General features: G+C 40.7%; 1 protein-coding gene across 1 annotated transcript in view; it reads left to right on the plus strand.

Moving 5' to 3' along the window:
• The window catches only part of LOC139728983 (ATP-dependent RNA helicase TDRD9-like), a 38,401-nt gene extending 26,861 nt beyond the window's left edge, over window positions 1-11,540 (plus strand). Inside the window, exons 25-35 of the mRNA XM_071639909.1 lie at window positions 489-614; window positions 1,147-1,251; window positions 2,124-2,243; window positions 3,896-4,192; window positions 4,802-4,872; window positions 5,632-5,838; window positions 6,285-6,423; window positions 6,808-6,923; window positions 8,277-8,343; window positions 10,063-10,241; window positions 11,399-11,540. Of these exons, the coding sequence (XP_071496010.1) occupies window positions 489-614; window positions 1,147-1,251; window positions 2,124-2,243; window positions 3,896-4,192; window positions 4,802-4,872; window positions 5,632-5,838; window positions 6,285-6,423; window positions 6,808-6,923; window positions 8,277-8,343; window positions 10,063-10,241; window positions 11,399-11,540 (1,569 nt within the window). The remainder of the gene's footprint in view (window positions 1-488; window positions 615-1,146; window positions 1,252-2,123; window positions 2,244-3,895; window positions 4,193-4,801; window positions 4,873-5,631; window positions 5,839-6,284; window positions 6,424-6,807; window positions 6,924-8,276; window positions 8,344-10,062; window positions 10,242-11,398) is intronic.
• The last annotated feature ends 5,124 nt before the right edge of the window (window positions 11,541-16,664 follow it).

The following is a 16,664-nucleotide window of genomic DNA, read 5'->3' on the forward strand; positions in this document are numbered from 1 at the left end:
CTCCTGAAGATGCCAGTCAAGTTCAGATATGGGTTAATCGAGACCAGAGTGAAAGTTGAACCAATCAAGAAGAGAGCTTCCATGCCACTAGCAAAGTTTTTGCTCCCAAAAATAGTCCATCAGCCGTCAGCCCAGAGTGAGAGTTATTTAGTAGGTGAGCTGCAGAAAGACAGCTACGAGCTTTTTGTTGTTCCTGGCAAAAATTGGACTCCATGACATGAATGTTCCCCACAATTTCTGGTAAACTCGCAAAGTGAGAGAAGTGGAATCAATTATAGGATACGTTTTTGCCAATCTGGGGATTAGATTCAATGCTGTGAATTTGTTTCTTCCCCAACCCCTGCAGTCTGTTACTTATTTGTGAGGTAAGAGAGTATGTAGGCTGTAGTACGAACGCCGCCACAGCCACTCATAGTGGTCGGAATATGGATAACATGCCATGAGTCAGTTCCTTCTTCCCCCCCCCCTTTCTCCTCCTTGAATGATAGTCCATCAAGCCCAGTGAGGTGCGAGAGGGAGACGTTGTCTTGGCCCCCTACTACGACGGCTATGATACCCTCCTGTACCGGGCTCGCATCCTCCGCTTCATCAACACCAAACGACCCTCGATGCACGTAAGTGTCTTGCTCCAACTCCTTCATTCATTCAAGCTGGTTTGAAAGCCTATTGTACAATCAGTCCCATTTTGATGTTTCTTTAGTTTGACTTATAATGCAGGTCTTTGTGTGTGGGTATATTTCATGCAAGTTCCTGGGTTGTTGTTGTTGTTATTTTCTTAAGAAGTCATGGAACCAATATAATTTTTAGTGCAAGCTAGTTTTGTAAAAGTTGTATGCCCTTCTGCTAATTTCTGCTTTTACAGGATTAACCCTATATGGTATAGTTAACTCTTTCTGTGCTATGGAGTCTGGACAGTGTGTCCAACACCATGGGCTTCTTCTCTGCCAGTCGGCATTGAAAGGGTTACTTACAATATCTCGGAGGCATGACTTGAAGCTACATTTTATTCTCTGTTCAGTCTTCATGCAATATGCCTTTGAAAAACAGCAAAAGAAGATGAATTGGCAGAGTATGCACTTATATGATGATACTTTTATTTCACTGTGTTCATTGTAAGTCATTTATTTCATGTTTTGTTACATATAGGAAAGTCAGGTAGAGGTGTTCTTTGTAGACTATGGCAACAGGGCGCTCATCCCGGACAAGCACCTCAAGTACCTCCCCAGAAAGCTAATGGAGCATCCCTTTCAGGTGAGGGATATTATGATACTATGGAATAGGGATGGGCCAGTCCATTATTTGTTAGGGGACAGTAGAAAGGTAAGTGTTGGAAGAGGGATTCCACCTTCAAAACTGATTAAGGTTTAACCCTGTGGAGCATGGAAAACATTAGTGACCTTATGTATGTATATCTGTGAGTATGTGAGCTTGTGTTTGAGGTTAATGGAAGTGTGCTTGCATATAATATGTAGTTTTCTAACCTCGGAATGCACTGTATTATTTTGTATCATTATAAGCATAGAGTAGAATATGATGATGTGTGCTTATGATGACTATGATAGTTAGACCATGGATGCGTCATCATTATATCATTTATCATGTGAGTCAGTCATTGTGTCACTTTTTCTTCTTTATCCTTCTGACCAACCAATTGAAGCATTGGCATCCGAGCTTTTAGAGTACAGTGACAATGTCATAGTATGATTAGGAGTGAAGTTCACATCAGTGTGCCGTTTTTACACACTTACACATAATTGCACCCATCTAGAGAGAACGGGCAGGGGACATCACTGACCTTATTAAAATGAACAAGTGGTCATCATGCACCTGTACATCCATACATCCAAACAAACAAAAACAAACAAACACTGAAGAAACTCATAAGATAGTGGTCTTTACAGACAATGGATCTTTATGCACAGGAAATCATGAAAGCAGGTTTACTTTCTAAGAACATACACAACAGTCTGGTCATTATTTACATAGGCACCTATATCAAGATCATCTTGTAACTACTTAACTGTGTTACCCTTCCCCATTCTTTCAAACTTTCTCCTCTCCCCCTCGCCGCCCCTCCTCTCACCACCCATTCCCCCCACCACCACCCCCCTCCACTCCCCAAGGCGTTTGAGTGTGTGCTGGCCAACATCAAGCCCTTCTACAAGCTGCCCCACAACCAGTGGCTGCCAAAGGCAAAGCAGCGCCTGGAGGAGCTGATTCTCAACAAGCAGGTCATGGCAAAGGTGAGCGAACTTTCCTCGACATACCAGAATGGAGGAAACCTGTGGGATGTTTCACAAAGAATTCACCTCAATCTTAAGATTAAGATAAACTTAAAGGCAGCCGATCGCCATCCCTTATGGTACGTAAACTCCGAACGACCAAAGTTTGTGCAATATGCAATTGCGCAATGCCAGACTCGGTGCTATATCCATAAACGTGTGGGACAATGCTGCCAGTGAGACACGTGTGTGTATGTGCGTGTGTGTGTACGCATCATACACAAACATTGTCACCGCGAGCTGCGGTGATTGGAGGAGAGAGGCCAGAAGACGCGTGGCTCTTTTGGCCTCTCTTAATGCGCATGCGCACTGAGAGTGTGCGTCCATTCGGAAGCTCTCGTGGCTCACTCGGACAGCCATTTTGGGTTAGGAGATTTGTAGCATAGAGCTCTTGTAGGTTAGCGTGTTGTTCGCTGACCCATTGAGCCAGCGCTATTCTCATTCGGGGTCACTACATTTGATACAGAGTAGGGGAGGCAGCGTGTTGCGTTCATCTCCGTGCCGCACAAACCACTCGCCACGATTGAGTGCCTTTAAAATCATGATATTATGCTGTGTGTCTCTTCAATGGTAGTCTAACTTCCTAATGAAAGTGAAATTTTTGGAGTCTTTGTTATGCAGTCATTAATATGCGAAGTAGAATAAGTGACAAATAATTTGTAAGTTTTGATAACAGTTGAAGAGAATTTTGAAAACATGAAATGAAACTGAATGGGGAAACCAGTGGCATACCATAATTATAAGTCAATCTTAACTTTTAAGATTGACTTAAATTCTTTGTGAAACTTCCCGCCAGGAGCATGGAATATGCCTGCGTTGGCCATTTTTGCTACTGCTCACTCCTCCCTTTCGTTTTCTGTAATAAGCTTGTCAAACATGGACATTCGGTGATAGCGTATCCACTTCCTTCAGCAGGACAGTTCATGTCACTTTGGAGCTATTTGTGTATTACCACAAAGATGAACTCGAAATGATCCTAACGCTTGGTTCTATCATATTGTTAGCCTGATTATCCCTGGAGTTATTCTGAAGGGATTAAACACAGGGAGGTATTCAAAACAAAGGCTTCTAAATTATCTTGACATTGTGCTTCAAAAGAAGATGTTTGACAGTAAATTTTGATGTACTTCTCACTCGTACTTTCACTCTCCCACTATCCCTCAGCACCTCTCTCTCCACCCCTCCGTTTCTAACTCCTTTCCAAGCAACCCTCTCTTTTGCTTTCTCCTCCACTTCTCTCATACCTTTACTTTTCCACTTCTTTTCTCAATCTTCCAAGGGCTACATATGCAGCCTATCACGAAGATGATCTTGTGTGGGTAGGTAGGTGGACTACTTTACCAGGCTAGCACCCAGCTCAGTACGATGAATTAATGAAGGGGGATCTTTTCTATCTGAGGAACAGAGTTTTTTTGCCTCTCAGTAGAGGGATGGTATGATTGCACCCAACATTGCTCAGCTACACTCTAGAATTGAACCGAGTCCTTTGGATTGGGAGGCAGATGCGCTTCTGATTGAGTCAAATCACCACGTTTTACCTGTGTATCTCTCCATCTCCCTTATCCTTCTTTCTTTCTCTCTCTCTCTTCATATCGCCTCCTCTCTCCCCCTAGATCTACTCCGTGGTAGAGGGCGTGGTCCGTGTGGACCTCTACGATACCAGCGTGGAGCCGGAGGTTCACATCCAGGAGCTGTTGATCCAGGAGGACATCGCCGAGGCGGCCGCGGAGCCGTACCAGTCCAAGGTCAACCACATGAAGCGGGAGATGCACCAGACAGAGAAGCGGACCCGGGGGCTCACCGTGGGGCCGACCTGGGCCTCGGGAGACCAGGAGGCATGGTCGGGCACGAGACCGGGCGGAGGAGGAGGAGGAGGAGAGGGCGACAACAGGAGAAGGAGGACCGGAAAGGTAATGATGCCCAAGAAAAACTCTTCCACATTTATTTTTTTACTTGCATATACATGTACGTGTAAAAGCAGTGTTCCTGTGGTTGCTTGAGTGGCTACATATAGCAGAGTATTCAGTCCAATGCAGTAGTTTAATTCAAGTCTTACATACATGGTTCTGAAAAAAGAGAGAAAAAAAACATGTTTGCATGTACATGTATACATGATATGTAGCCTGACCTCGGTTATCTGGCAGACAATGCAAGGATATGCTCTAGTGCAGCGCTTTCTGGTAAGTTGTGTTGGGGCATACTACACAAGGCATTGTAAATTTGCAGTAACTATGATCATGATATTTGCATGTTTGATAATGGCAATGTTGAAATGAAATGAAATATGATACAAAATTAATGTTGTAGAAACAGTAATCACACTGGCAGCTGATTCTGATCCAACATTTGTTGTTGGCACTTTTATATGCCTATATGCACACCTTTAGGCTCTGATTCTTGAAATTTTACTTGCAGCTAATGTGAACTTTTTCAGTGCAACAGCATGTACAAACTAGTGGGCACAGTCTCATATTGGCCTTCAACAACTCAGTAATATTTTGCATGCACTTCGTTCGTAGGTTTACCTCCGTGGTCCATTCAGTCCTTATGAGATCAACTTTGCCAGCATGACCAAGATTGGCAGACTCAAGTGAGTTTATCGTAAGAATGACATCTCAGTACAGTAGTCTCCACATAATTGGGTACCACTTGATTGGATACTCCTCTTAATCGGGAAAAAATTGCACTGCCTGACATTACTGATTTAAGTGGAGACTACTACTGTATCAATGTCAAAATAGGTTATTCTTACTTTGAGTACCACTCAATGCAAGAAGTATGTACCTTCATCTCATCATTACCGTAAAGTAACAGCTCTGGTCATGTACGTTTCATGTTGGTTAACTTATGTTGCTTGTGCTTGCGAGACCATGGGCTTAGCAGTAGCAAAGGAAAGAAATGTTGAAGAAGTGCAAATGAGACCAGACAGGCTTGCTGTCATTTCCCGATATCCCAGAGACTTGAAAGGACTTGTCATGTAAACATTAACATATCCACTTTGGCTCCTTCTATTGGCATTATGATTTGATGTCATTTTATGGGGATTCCAATGTCATAATGATGTGTTAAAATGGGCTATGATGGGCTGTGATAGTCAAGAGGTAATGTTTAGCAGAGGTATCCTATTCGCCCCCAAAATCAAATGTAAAAGTTACAGGGTATTAAAGTGTGATGTCATAGCCATTCATCGCCATGGAAACTGGTTCTAAACAACCTGATCTGTTTATTAGTGCACCTGGTTCCAGCCCAAGTTATAACAGAAGCATGTGACATCATAACTTTGGTAGTCTGTAGCAGTTCTTCTAACCCAATCGCTATTTCCATTTATTATCTGGTGTTACTTTTAAAGAGCATCTCGCGTAGACCGCAACAGCGTCAACTCCGTGGCCCTGAGCATGGAACCGGAGGACCAGTACGACAAGATGATGATTTCAGCCCATGTCGGTCTCAACCCCTCGGGTAGCGTCTTCCAGGCCCGGAATACGACCCTGATGCCCAACATCCAGGACCTCCCTGCCCTGGTGTGCATGCTCTTCGCCCCCACCATAGAACTCCGGTATGCTCCATGGTCCATTCAAGCTTTTATTATTGTGTTTTTGTTTTGTTTTTTTATGTTTACTGTTTAAAGTTTTTGTTTGTTTGTTTGTTTGTTTGTTTGCTTTTTACTTGCTTGGTGGTTTGGAGGTTTGCTTTTCAAAATGAAAAGGAATCCATCGCTTTAAGGGATAGAGCAGTAAGTGGCATTGTAGGAATGCTTATCCTGTGATCTCTTATTGACATTAATCCTTGACAACCCAAGCAACTATCCTATCCCACTAAGTACTGTACTCATCTGGGCAGCCTGCAAATGCTAGTGTGCAAACATGTCAGCAGGCAAATGGCTGTTCAACCACTTCCTAGTGCAGATCCTGGTGTAAGATTGTTTGCAATCAACATGCAAATATTTATGTCACCATAGCAACAGGCTGTTGAACATTTTCCCCGATTCCCACCCCCTCCCAGGACTGACCGCAAGTTGACCCGCCTCACTGGCGCCCTCTGTGGCCTGGGATGGGATCCAGAGGCAGGAATGCCCATGCTGCCTGACAACGACATTGAAATTGTCTTCCATACCAAGATCAAGAACCAAGACATCTCAAAGGTAGGACACTGGGTAAATCATAGAATGTGCATGGAAAGTAAACCCAGAGATCCAGACCTGCTGTCTGCAATACAGTGGACTCCCGTTATAACGAAGTCCTCGGGACCGGCAGTTTTCTTTCGTTATATCAAAATTTCGTAATAACCAAACAAATAACCAATAAAAATACTTAGAGTGGATAATGTTGCGGCCCTGATTTTTACTTCATTGTAACCAGAATTCTGTTATAATCATGTTCATTATAACGGGAGTGCACTGTATTCAGTGTATTTTTCCTCACCAACATTAAGAAAATATGTTTTTCCCATTTGATTGCAGGGATGTCAGCATCTTATTGTGGGAGGGACTGTCATCATTCTTTCTTTCTCTGTTTCCCCCCTCCAGATCAATGGTCTGCGCTATGCCATTGACCTCGCCCTGGCCTCCAAGGACTACATAGCAACCTGGGGGGCCAATGCCACCTTCAAGATTCAGAGTCAAGCAAGGGCGGCATTGATAGAGTAAGAATTGTTGAGGTGGTGTCAAAGTGAAGTTTTATCATAAATTAAGGATGTAGAATTTGGGGAAAAAAGAGAAATGTACTCATTTTGCATTGCCATGGATTATTGTTGCAAATCACCAGATGATTTAAATGGAGTTTACCTATTAAAAGTATCAACAAGCTGTGGGATTATTGTCCTTAAATAGCAGAGATGTATAATAGGAATATTTCTTTTAGATTCATTGTACAAAAAGAAAGATCTATGCCACCAGTTGGAGATGTGTCATTGTAGAAGAGAAGGGTGCCTTTCAAGCATGGTAGTTGGAAATTCCTATTTTAGCAATATTTTCTCCCAGTTATTCCCATTCATTGAGAGTTAGGTATGCTACTGATCAATAGATTTTGTAATTTCTGCCTCTGAATGCATGCGTCTGAAAGAAAAGGTGAAACACATTTCAATTCTGTAGTCACTGGCAACCAGTAGCAGGGAGATAAATGAAATAAACCTGGCTGATCAAAACAAGTGCATACAAATCGATAGAGACTGGTAGGCAGTGATGCTTAAAGGACAAGTTCACCCTCATAGACATGTGGGTTGAGTGAATGCAGCAATATTAGTAGAACACATCAGTGAGAGTTTGAGGAAAATTGTACAATCTGTTAAGAAGTTATGAATTTTTGAAGTTTCTGCTCTGTCACGGCTGGATGAAAAGACTAGTATAGCTCGTGATGTCACATGAGTACAACGATATAAGGAAAGAATAAAGAAAATTCAACATATTTCCATTTTTCTCGCAAAATAAAAGAACACTCGACTTCTCTCTTTCAGAAGGCAGGGGGAATAATATTACCCTTAACATACGTCAGTAGCAAGTCGAAGAAATGTGCACTTTATTCAAAAAGTAAAGTTTTGTGAAATTCTCTTTTTATTTTCATTATATAGTTGTACGCATGTGACATCATACACTGTAGTAGTCTTCTCCTCCAGCAGTGACGCGCAGATACTTAGAATATTCGTAACTTTTGAACGGATTGTCCAATTTTCCTCAAACTTTCACTGATGTGTTCTACTAATATTGCTGCATTCTCTCAATCCTTATGTATATGAAGGTGGACTTGTCCTTTAAGATACAGCAATGTCAAAGTACAGTGGACTCCCATTATAACGAAGTCCTCGGTACTGGCAGTTTTCTTTCGTTATACCAAAGTTTTGTTATAACCGAACAAATAAATAATAAAAAATATAGAGTGGATAATGTTGTGGCCAGAATTTTTTCTTCGGTGTAACCAGAATTTCGTTATAATGGGAGTGCACTGTATATCCTGTGCTCCATCGAATCCTTATCTATTTGCCATCTGCTTGTTTCTGCAGGTTGTTCACCACAAAGAGACCACAGACAAAAGTCGTCACTGCCCGGGCGCCATACGAATGGGACCAGGTAAATTGCATCAAGTTAGTGCTTAGTGTTTGATTTGAAATCTCTTAACCCATCGAGGACGAGTCCCGAGTATACTCGGGCAAATGTCTATGGGAAATACGTGTTGTAGCAAAATCAGTCCGTCCTAAACGGGTTAATGATTTCTGCACATTGTTTTGCATCTCATTCATTTTTGAAAACTCCACAAACAAGAAAAAGTTCAAAAGATTCATGTCACTTGATTTCCCTATAAATGCAATTTCCTGTCATGGTTTTCTGACTGGTTCATGGTGAGAAATGATAAACTAGACGTTCTGGGCATCATTCGATAATTGTTTCACTACGCCGCGTAGAAATGAGTGGTGAATGTGTGCGTGATTGCAGCCATAAAAGTAAATTCATGATCCCTGAAGCCATACATAGAACTTTTGGACCTTGGGTAAAAAAGGTTGGGAGTCCTTTATTCCTTTTTAAGCAGCAGCTGTATTTTCTTGTTTTTATCTTCTTTTTTCGGGCAGTAAACAGAATCTTGTAAAGCCATGTGAATTCATGACGTCAGTGGATTGCTAATCATGTATATATATCTATTTTAATCCTGCGTGACAGGCACAGGATAAGATGGAATCAGTACAAAGCTGAATCTTCCTGTCACTGAATTCTTCATCAAGTAAAGAAAAAAAAAATTTTCAGGTGCATGAAAAAATTTTGCGAGGAGCCAAGATTCGCGAATGTACAATGGCGAAAGCCTGATACCGTGAATGTGTCTGGTTTTACTGTAGTCCCAGGTGCCAGTGACAGTATACACGTGTAGCTTGGAATCATTGACAGTCATCAGCTGCATGCTACTCATACTGATAAATCTCACCATAATACTAGGTGGAGCCAGTTTTGTATATTACGACCACCAGGGTTACCTCTGGCTACGTGGTACAGTTGATATGTGATGCACCAGTGTTAACAGTGGAACAAAATGATTTTAAGTGTATTCATAGAGCTTTTTTTTTAGGAAGAATATGTGTTCAGACACTCTTGTAGTTGTATTATTAGAGGGATGATTTCTTGAAAACATCATTCAATACTCATGTGCGTTCATCGGTTACAGAAAATTGTACGCGGCTCCGTGTGGTTCCTCAGTAACTCTTGAGATACTACTATGGGCATGTATATAAACATCTCCACTTTGGGTGCAAGTTAGATTGTAAAACCAAGAAGTGGTAACAACAACAGCAGAAATAAAAATTGATTCCATTTGCCTTTTTTCTTGTTATTCAATGCTTTCCTTTTCTTCCTTCCTCCACTGTTCCCTTGCACTATCCTGTGATGATCCACCTGCCATTTCTTTGGTGTCTGCTCCAACTTCTCCACCCCGCCCCCATATCCCTTTCTGCCTTCCCTTCACGACTTCAAATCCATTCCTCTATGCCCCTTTTTTGCATCTTTCCTATTCCCCACCCAACTCTTGCTCACCTCCTGTCCAACCCCCTTTAACCACCACGCCCACCCCTTCTCCACCCACGATCCAACCCAAACACACCCATTTTCACCTGTTTCCTTTCCCCTCCCCAATTCTATTCCACCACACCCTCTCCTGTCTTCTCTTATTACAATACCCCTTGCTCTAACATAATCAACCTGTTGGGTCACCCATCTGTCCACTGATTGGCCAATCTCCACCCTTTGCCCATCCCTGTGTACCCCCCTTTACCCCTTCCATGCTCCTCTCCTCCTAAACACACCCAGCTGGAGGAGGGTACCATCATGTCGACGCAACGGGAGGAGCTGACGGAAGCCGACTTCCCCATGCTCTACCAGTTCCACAATGGCGTCTTCCTGGAGGTTGACGAGGACACCAACGAGGAGGAGGACAACATCGCCAGGCTCAAGGAGCATCTCGCTGAGCTCTATGACAGGGCGAGCAGGTTGGTAGACTCTAGCATCTGGAGAGTCCATGCACAGTTAAAACATGGGAGGAGGATAGTTAAACAAGTATACAAATCATACGCAGGTCTGAGTGCATCAATGTGCACAATGTTATTATGGAAGGTAGCCCACTTAGCTTCACCTCGTGGTTGTAGACTCGATTCTATAGTTGATGCATGTACACTATTTATACTGTTGCATGAAAAACGTGCATTATATGTTTTACAGAATGATGGGCAAATGTTAGCCCCAAATCAATTTGTTTAATAATTCATCCTGTACTTACCAACACACAGCAGATATACTGGATGAATGGCTTGCTATCCCTTGCTAAGTGTGCAAACTCTTGCTACACATGCGCAATAGCATGTTCACAGAGGCTATTGTCAATGATCATGCTAATTACTTGATACCAAATGCATCACCAGTAAAAAAATCAACACACAACTCTTGACCAATGACATGGCAAAATTTTCTGGACCCATTCTGAAATAATGTTTGCCACCAAAGAGCAGTGACGAGAGAGGGGGCTATTGAAGCTATGCAATACTCGGCAAGTAAGAGACAACCATTTGGCCGAGTGGCTTAGTCTCCCTATTTAACAAATGCAAATTTGCATCCCAGTGCATTGACCTCAGCACAACTCCCAAGGCACTCTCCTTGTTTTCTGTGCAAGTATGTGTATGTTACTGGTTCAGCACGCAGTGCAACTGGTCAGTCGGTTTAGCCCTCAATTCTGATTTTCTAGACCAAATATTTATTTTTCTATTTCCCCGGAGTGAAATAAAGTTGTTAGCGTGAAAAAATGATTATCAGAGAACATCTTTTATACAGGAAAATGTTTCATTCATGGCCTGTGAGAAGGTGTATTCTTGACTTGAAGAGCAGTTTGCGTTGAGAACACTGCTGCACTAATTTATAGTGGTCGTGGCGATGGGGTGTGCGTAATAGAATGTAGTTGCGATAGAGCACATTCCTATACATAAACATTTCAGTTGAATATCCTTAAACTCAAAGCAAGTTCCTAAATGTATTATATTTGAGTTAAATATCCTTTAACTTACAGCACATTCTACAGTCCGAGGAGTGACTTGTGCAAAGTTTATGCGATATGAATTTTAAAAAAAATATCTTTGTTTTGTTTTGTTTATTTCAGATCCAACGTCCAGTTTGAGAAGCCGGTGAAGTGTCTACTCTGTGACGTTCTGTGTTTCTCTCCCAGAGACCTCTTCTACCATCTCCGCAACACCAAGCACATCAGCGAGGAGCAGAACCTGGAACCACCCCCACTGGTCTGACCGCAAGCCCAGTCCAGTCCAGACCAGGGGACTTCTCTCTCTCTCTCTCTAGGGTCTGGTCTTAGTCATGATCAGACTTCTTTCAGAGACTGTCATACCAAAGGCGTGCTACTCCCCTGCCGTGGGGTAGGGTGAGATGAGAAAGGAGGTGCGACGGAAGAACAAATATCGTCAAAGAACATTTGAAAGAGCTCATTTAAAGTCGCATTTCCGGTAGATGCTGCAAATTGAGACTTCTTGGAAAAAACGTTTCTGGAGAAGAGCTACACTACATCAAATTTGTTTCTCTATCCCTCTCTCTTTGATGTGCGCGAGCAAACAATGAAAAAAAAAAAATCAGTATTGACAACTCAAGCATTTGTAGGGATAGGGATAGGGATAGGGATATAAGTTTTGAGTGAATTGATGAGGTGCAGATTTTCAAGGAAGGTGGAGACGAGGGAGGAGAAGAGAATGGAGAGCTCCCCCGTGTTGGACTTATTGTAGGTGAATCTTTCAGTATTGCATTCCTTGCGTTCTGTTCCTGTGATGAGAAAGAGAGACTAAACAGTTTTTGTTTTGTTTGCTCGTTTATCATGAACATGGAAACTACAGAGTGAGAAAGAGTCGGGAGCAGCAAACGGCCAAAGAGGAAGGAAACTTTGGTGGATGAAAGCAGGAATTGGTCCGTCGTCACGTTCACGGCCAACATGGTGCTGACAAAATAGAAATTCAAGTAAGCATTTTTTTTGTGTGTGTACGCTACTAGGATAACACTTCGAAATGATCATGAAGGATGAATCAGCCAGCAAGAAAGAAGAGGGAAAATGAAAAATGAAGAGTCCATGCCAGTTATACAGGAGGAGGGCCGGTAGGAGGTAACATTTTCTAGTATTTGTGATGAGGTTCTCACACAGAAGTTGGGACAACATTGTGATGATTGTATATGTGTATATAGAAAGACATGTAATGTATACATTGTAGGCTGACTATCTTTTTCTTCACTCGTTCTTATATGCCGCTTTCTGGCCGTCAGGGACCGTCCATGTTTTGTGAGATTCGGCAGTTGTCTGGAAGACAGGATTTTGTTTTCGCTGTTAAATTTTCATTCACTTATTTTGTTTGAAAATGGTTTGAAAATAAAATTGATCAGATATTAAAGGGGAAGGCTAGTAACTGATCAGTGGGAATCAGTGGAAATGCTGGGAGATGATTGTTCCAATCCTTATGGGATTCATTCAAGAGTTCATTGTATATCTATTGTTGTGTGAAAATGATTTGCTTCAGAATGGTCTCATATTCAAGTAATGTGCAGTTTAATGCTTCCAGGTTAGCGTCCCTGGTCAGTGACGGAGCATTAATCTGCACATTACTTGAATATGAGACTGTTCTGAAGCAAATCATTTTCACACAACAATAGATATACAATGAACTCTTGAATGAATCCCATAAGGATTGGAACAATCATCTCCCAGCATTTCCTCTGATTCCCACTGATCAGTTACTAGCCTTCCCCTTTAAGTGTCAGGGGACATGACAGTAAGAAATTTGCCTGTTGATCAGACAGGGAGAAATATATGCCATTGCCATTGATTGGACAAGATTCTGTCAGATGGGGCACATAAATATTGCCCATCAGATCTGGTATCTACATAAGTTGGAGTTGAACTGGAGGGAAAGCATGCGCCATATTGTAGTTTTTTGCAAGATTTAGATCAAAGGGAATGCTAACCCTTTCATGTGGATGTTGAAAATCAAGAGCACAACTTGTTCTGTAGGGAGTCTTTCCTGATTTCTGCTGCATAATTTATATTGGTCTTTTACAAATGTTTGTGCCTGTAGCTGACCAATTAGCAATAAAACACTTTCCAAGCCAAACTGATGAAGGATTATTAGGTGCTCTTTGATTTTTGTGTTTCTTGCCATTCCTAGTTATTGGAAACTGTACAAAGCTTCTGTACAGTAACAACATCAAACAAGACAAATGGAGAGTAGAAAACCAGCGATGCCTGCATCTTTTGATAATGTCATATTCACCATTCCATCCAGGTCTTGTCACACAGTATAGTTTTTATCCAACAGAAATATGTGGTTCACTCTTGAGTCTGGGTGTGGTTGACTCGCCAGGTTTGTAATTATGGGAACACTTTGGGTTGCATTCTCACTGCCGCCTTGTGATACCCTGTGCTATTGCCAAACATGTCAAATTTCATATGTATTCTTGGTGATGACCAAATTCAGGAGTTGATTATGAGGGTGGTAAAGTCTGAATAGTAAATTCATTGGTTTAGTGCAAGTTATTGCCACCTGGCAGTGTGTTTACAATGGGTTTTAATGAGAAATTTGAGGCACGCAGTTGATGTTAATTTTTTTTTTGCAAGCCATAAGGCATATTAAGAGCCAGCTCCCTCATGTTTGAAAGAAATCACAATTTTTTTTAATTTTACTATTTTCAGTATGGTGTGCACCAGGAAGTAACCACTTCTTATTTGCATGCTTCAATGTCAAATAATATCTCTCATCTGTTCTCATAATCTGAATCATGGCATTATCAATCAGAGAAGCAGTCGATTCTTGCAAGGTTGGATATTTGTGTAAACAGATTTAACAGGCATATTTTTATATGCAAAAGAGGTGAAACAGACATCTTAACAGATTGCTTTAAGAGGTTACTTTTGATACTTGGTCAGATTTTCCTTTTTTTTTCCCCACAGTGTATTGTGTTAGAAAGAACACAAATAAGTTAATGTATCGAAATATATTGTTTTACATTTTAATTTGTGAAGCTGCTTTTGTCTTGTTCATTGGTCATTTCTTTTTTTCCAATCACATGATGTTGTCGATTTGTATTATATAGCTACAGCAAGATTGACAAGTTTATTTAGTGTGATTCGTTTCTCTCCAGAAAGATGAGGACTTGTGCAAATCAATCTTTCGTGAGGTTTGATGATTATGATATGGTTAGCACTGTGTCATGGGTATATTCTGGTGCCACTGCGACCAACCAGGAATACGTAATACTGAGAATGCTAATGTCTGTAGATTTAAGATATACTACTGTTTATACTCTACATACCAGATTCAATTTTAGGAAAAAACGAAAACAAAGAAACATTCCTGTTGTCCTTCCTCAAAGGGAATTCTGAATCAGTTAAAAATCAAATGAAAAGTGAGATTTTACAAGCCCCACAGTGACATTTGTCAAAATAGCATAATAATAAGTTATGAAATTGCATATTCATATCAAGTACTTCAGAACTGTTTTGCACAAAATCAGCAATTTTCAAAATTTCATAACTTCTGACTATTAATCTGCTTTTGATTAATTTTCACTGATGTGCTTGTAGAATCTTACTCTTTCTTTCCAGGCTAATTTTTAACTGGTGCAGATTCCCCTTTAAGATGAAGCTATTAAAAAAAAAAAAAATAGATATCGTAAAAACACGCTTGTGAGGAAACCCTGTTATAACAAGCTCGCTTACATCAAGATGCCACTTTTAACGAGGTAAATTCAGCGGTCTTGATTGTCCATTACTGTAATTAGCCATTCTCTTTTTTAGTACATTCACATCAAGGTACTGGTTGTAATGAGGTATAATAGTTGGTTCCAGCGACCTCATTATAACAGGGTTTCTCTATCTGTACTTGGCAGCCTTGTAGCCAGGCAAATATAACCAGACACATGGGCCCAAATTCACGAAGGTGGTACAATTGGAACCATGGTTTAAACCATGGACAATTTGTGTGGAGCGCCAAGTGTCGCATGGCCTATTTCATTACGAAGTCAGCCATTTCGTCGACGAAATGATCATTTTGTAACGAAATGACTGGTTTCGTAACGAAATAGGCCATGCGACACTTGGCGCTCTGTACAAATCGTCCATGGTTTAAACCATGGTTTCAATTGTACCACCTTCATGAATTCGGGCCATATACTTGGATATTGACCAGGAATATTCTCACTGTCCCACGGCTGTTTGACATGAGGGCGACATAATGGGAGACACACAAAGTTATGCTTTGAAATCGACAGAGCTTGATTTCATACTCACAATTTTATTTCAACCATCTCGTGTGCATGTATACAAACTCATTATTTACACGGATATACCTTGTACAAGATCAGGAAAAAGACAATGCAGAGACAAAAATTGAAGAAGCAAAAACACACAGATTTTTTTTTTCTTGTATAACATGCAACAAAACGAAGCATTACAATCAACACATTTTGTATGGATAATTATAAACACAATATTTTTTTTTCAATGCTCTGTACATTTATTATAAAATCAATGAGTGAAAACAACGACAACTAAAAATATCATGCAGCACGCACTGTACAAAAAAGTAAACACTAAAAAAAAAAGTGTTAGAATTTACTTTCACTCTTCTTTGTGGGAAGTGAAAGTTGATGGAACTTTGCATTTGAAAAGGTGGGGTCTTTCAGTTGAAATACCACAGAGATTTAATCAAGACCGACAATCATTTTTTGATAGGCCCAGAAGTTGCATACTTTTTCTTCACATACATGAATTTGTTGTGATATCAATGAAAGAAGATAACCCAAGACACGGATGACCCATTTAGATTATTTTCTAATCACATCTGGTAAAAATAATAATAAGAAGAAGAATAGAGAAAAGGATGATGAATACCAAAAAAAGGGCCCAAACAGAGAATATATAAGAATGCAATCTTCATTGCTGTTGTTAGTACCTTATGAATGACATCACAGAGAATCCCATATATCCGCTGTAAATCAAATTAATCCTTGGTATTATGTACCAAAGTATTGGCCTATTAAGCCTGAAGTTGACAGTACTATATATAATTTTTTTTCCCATTTGATGTCTGGCGAATTTTGGGGTGTAGAGGGGTATTTCGCCAAGGAGCTTCTCATCAGTGATGTGGTTTACACATCGGAAGGAAAAGGTGGTGTCTTCGTCATAACAAAAAGGAAAAATATTGTACACATTGCAAATAATTTAAGCATGAACACAGAGAAATAATACACTGGACTTGGCCGTAGGATCACAATTACAATCAATTTTGTGCTTTTGAAGGAACACACATCACATTTAATAACTCAACATTTTTTTTTTGCTTTTTTTTACCTTTATTTTTTGTCAATGACTCTAACTTCTA

The sequence above is a fragment of the Diadema antillarum genome, unplaced genomic scaffold (assembly GCF_040938485.1).
Source record: "Diadema antillarum isolate AM-2024a unplaced genomic scaffold, OU_Dant_1.0 seq00000209_RagTag, whole genome shotgun sequence".
NCBI classification, from domain to species: domain Eukaryota; kingdom Metazoa; phylum Echinodermata; class Echinoidea; order Diadematoida; family Diadematidae; genus Diadema; species Diadema antillarum.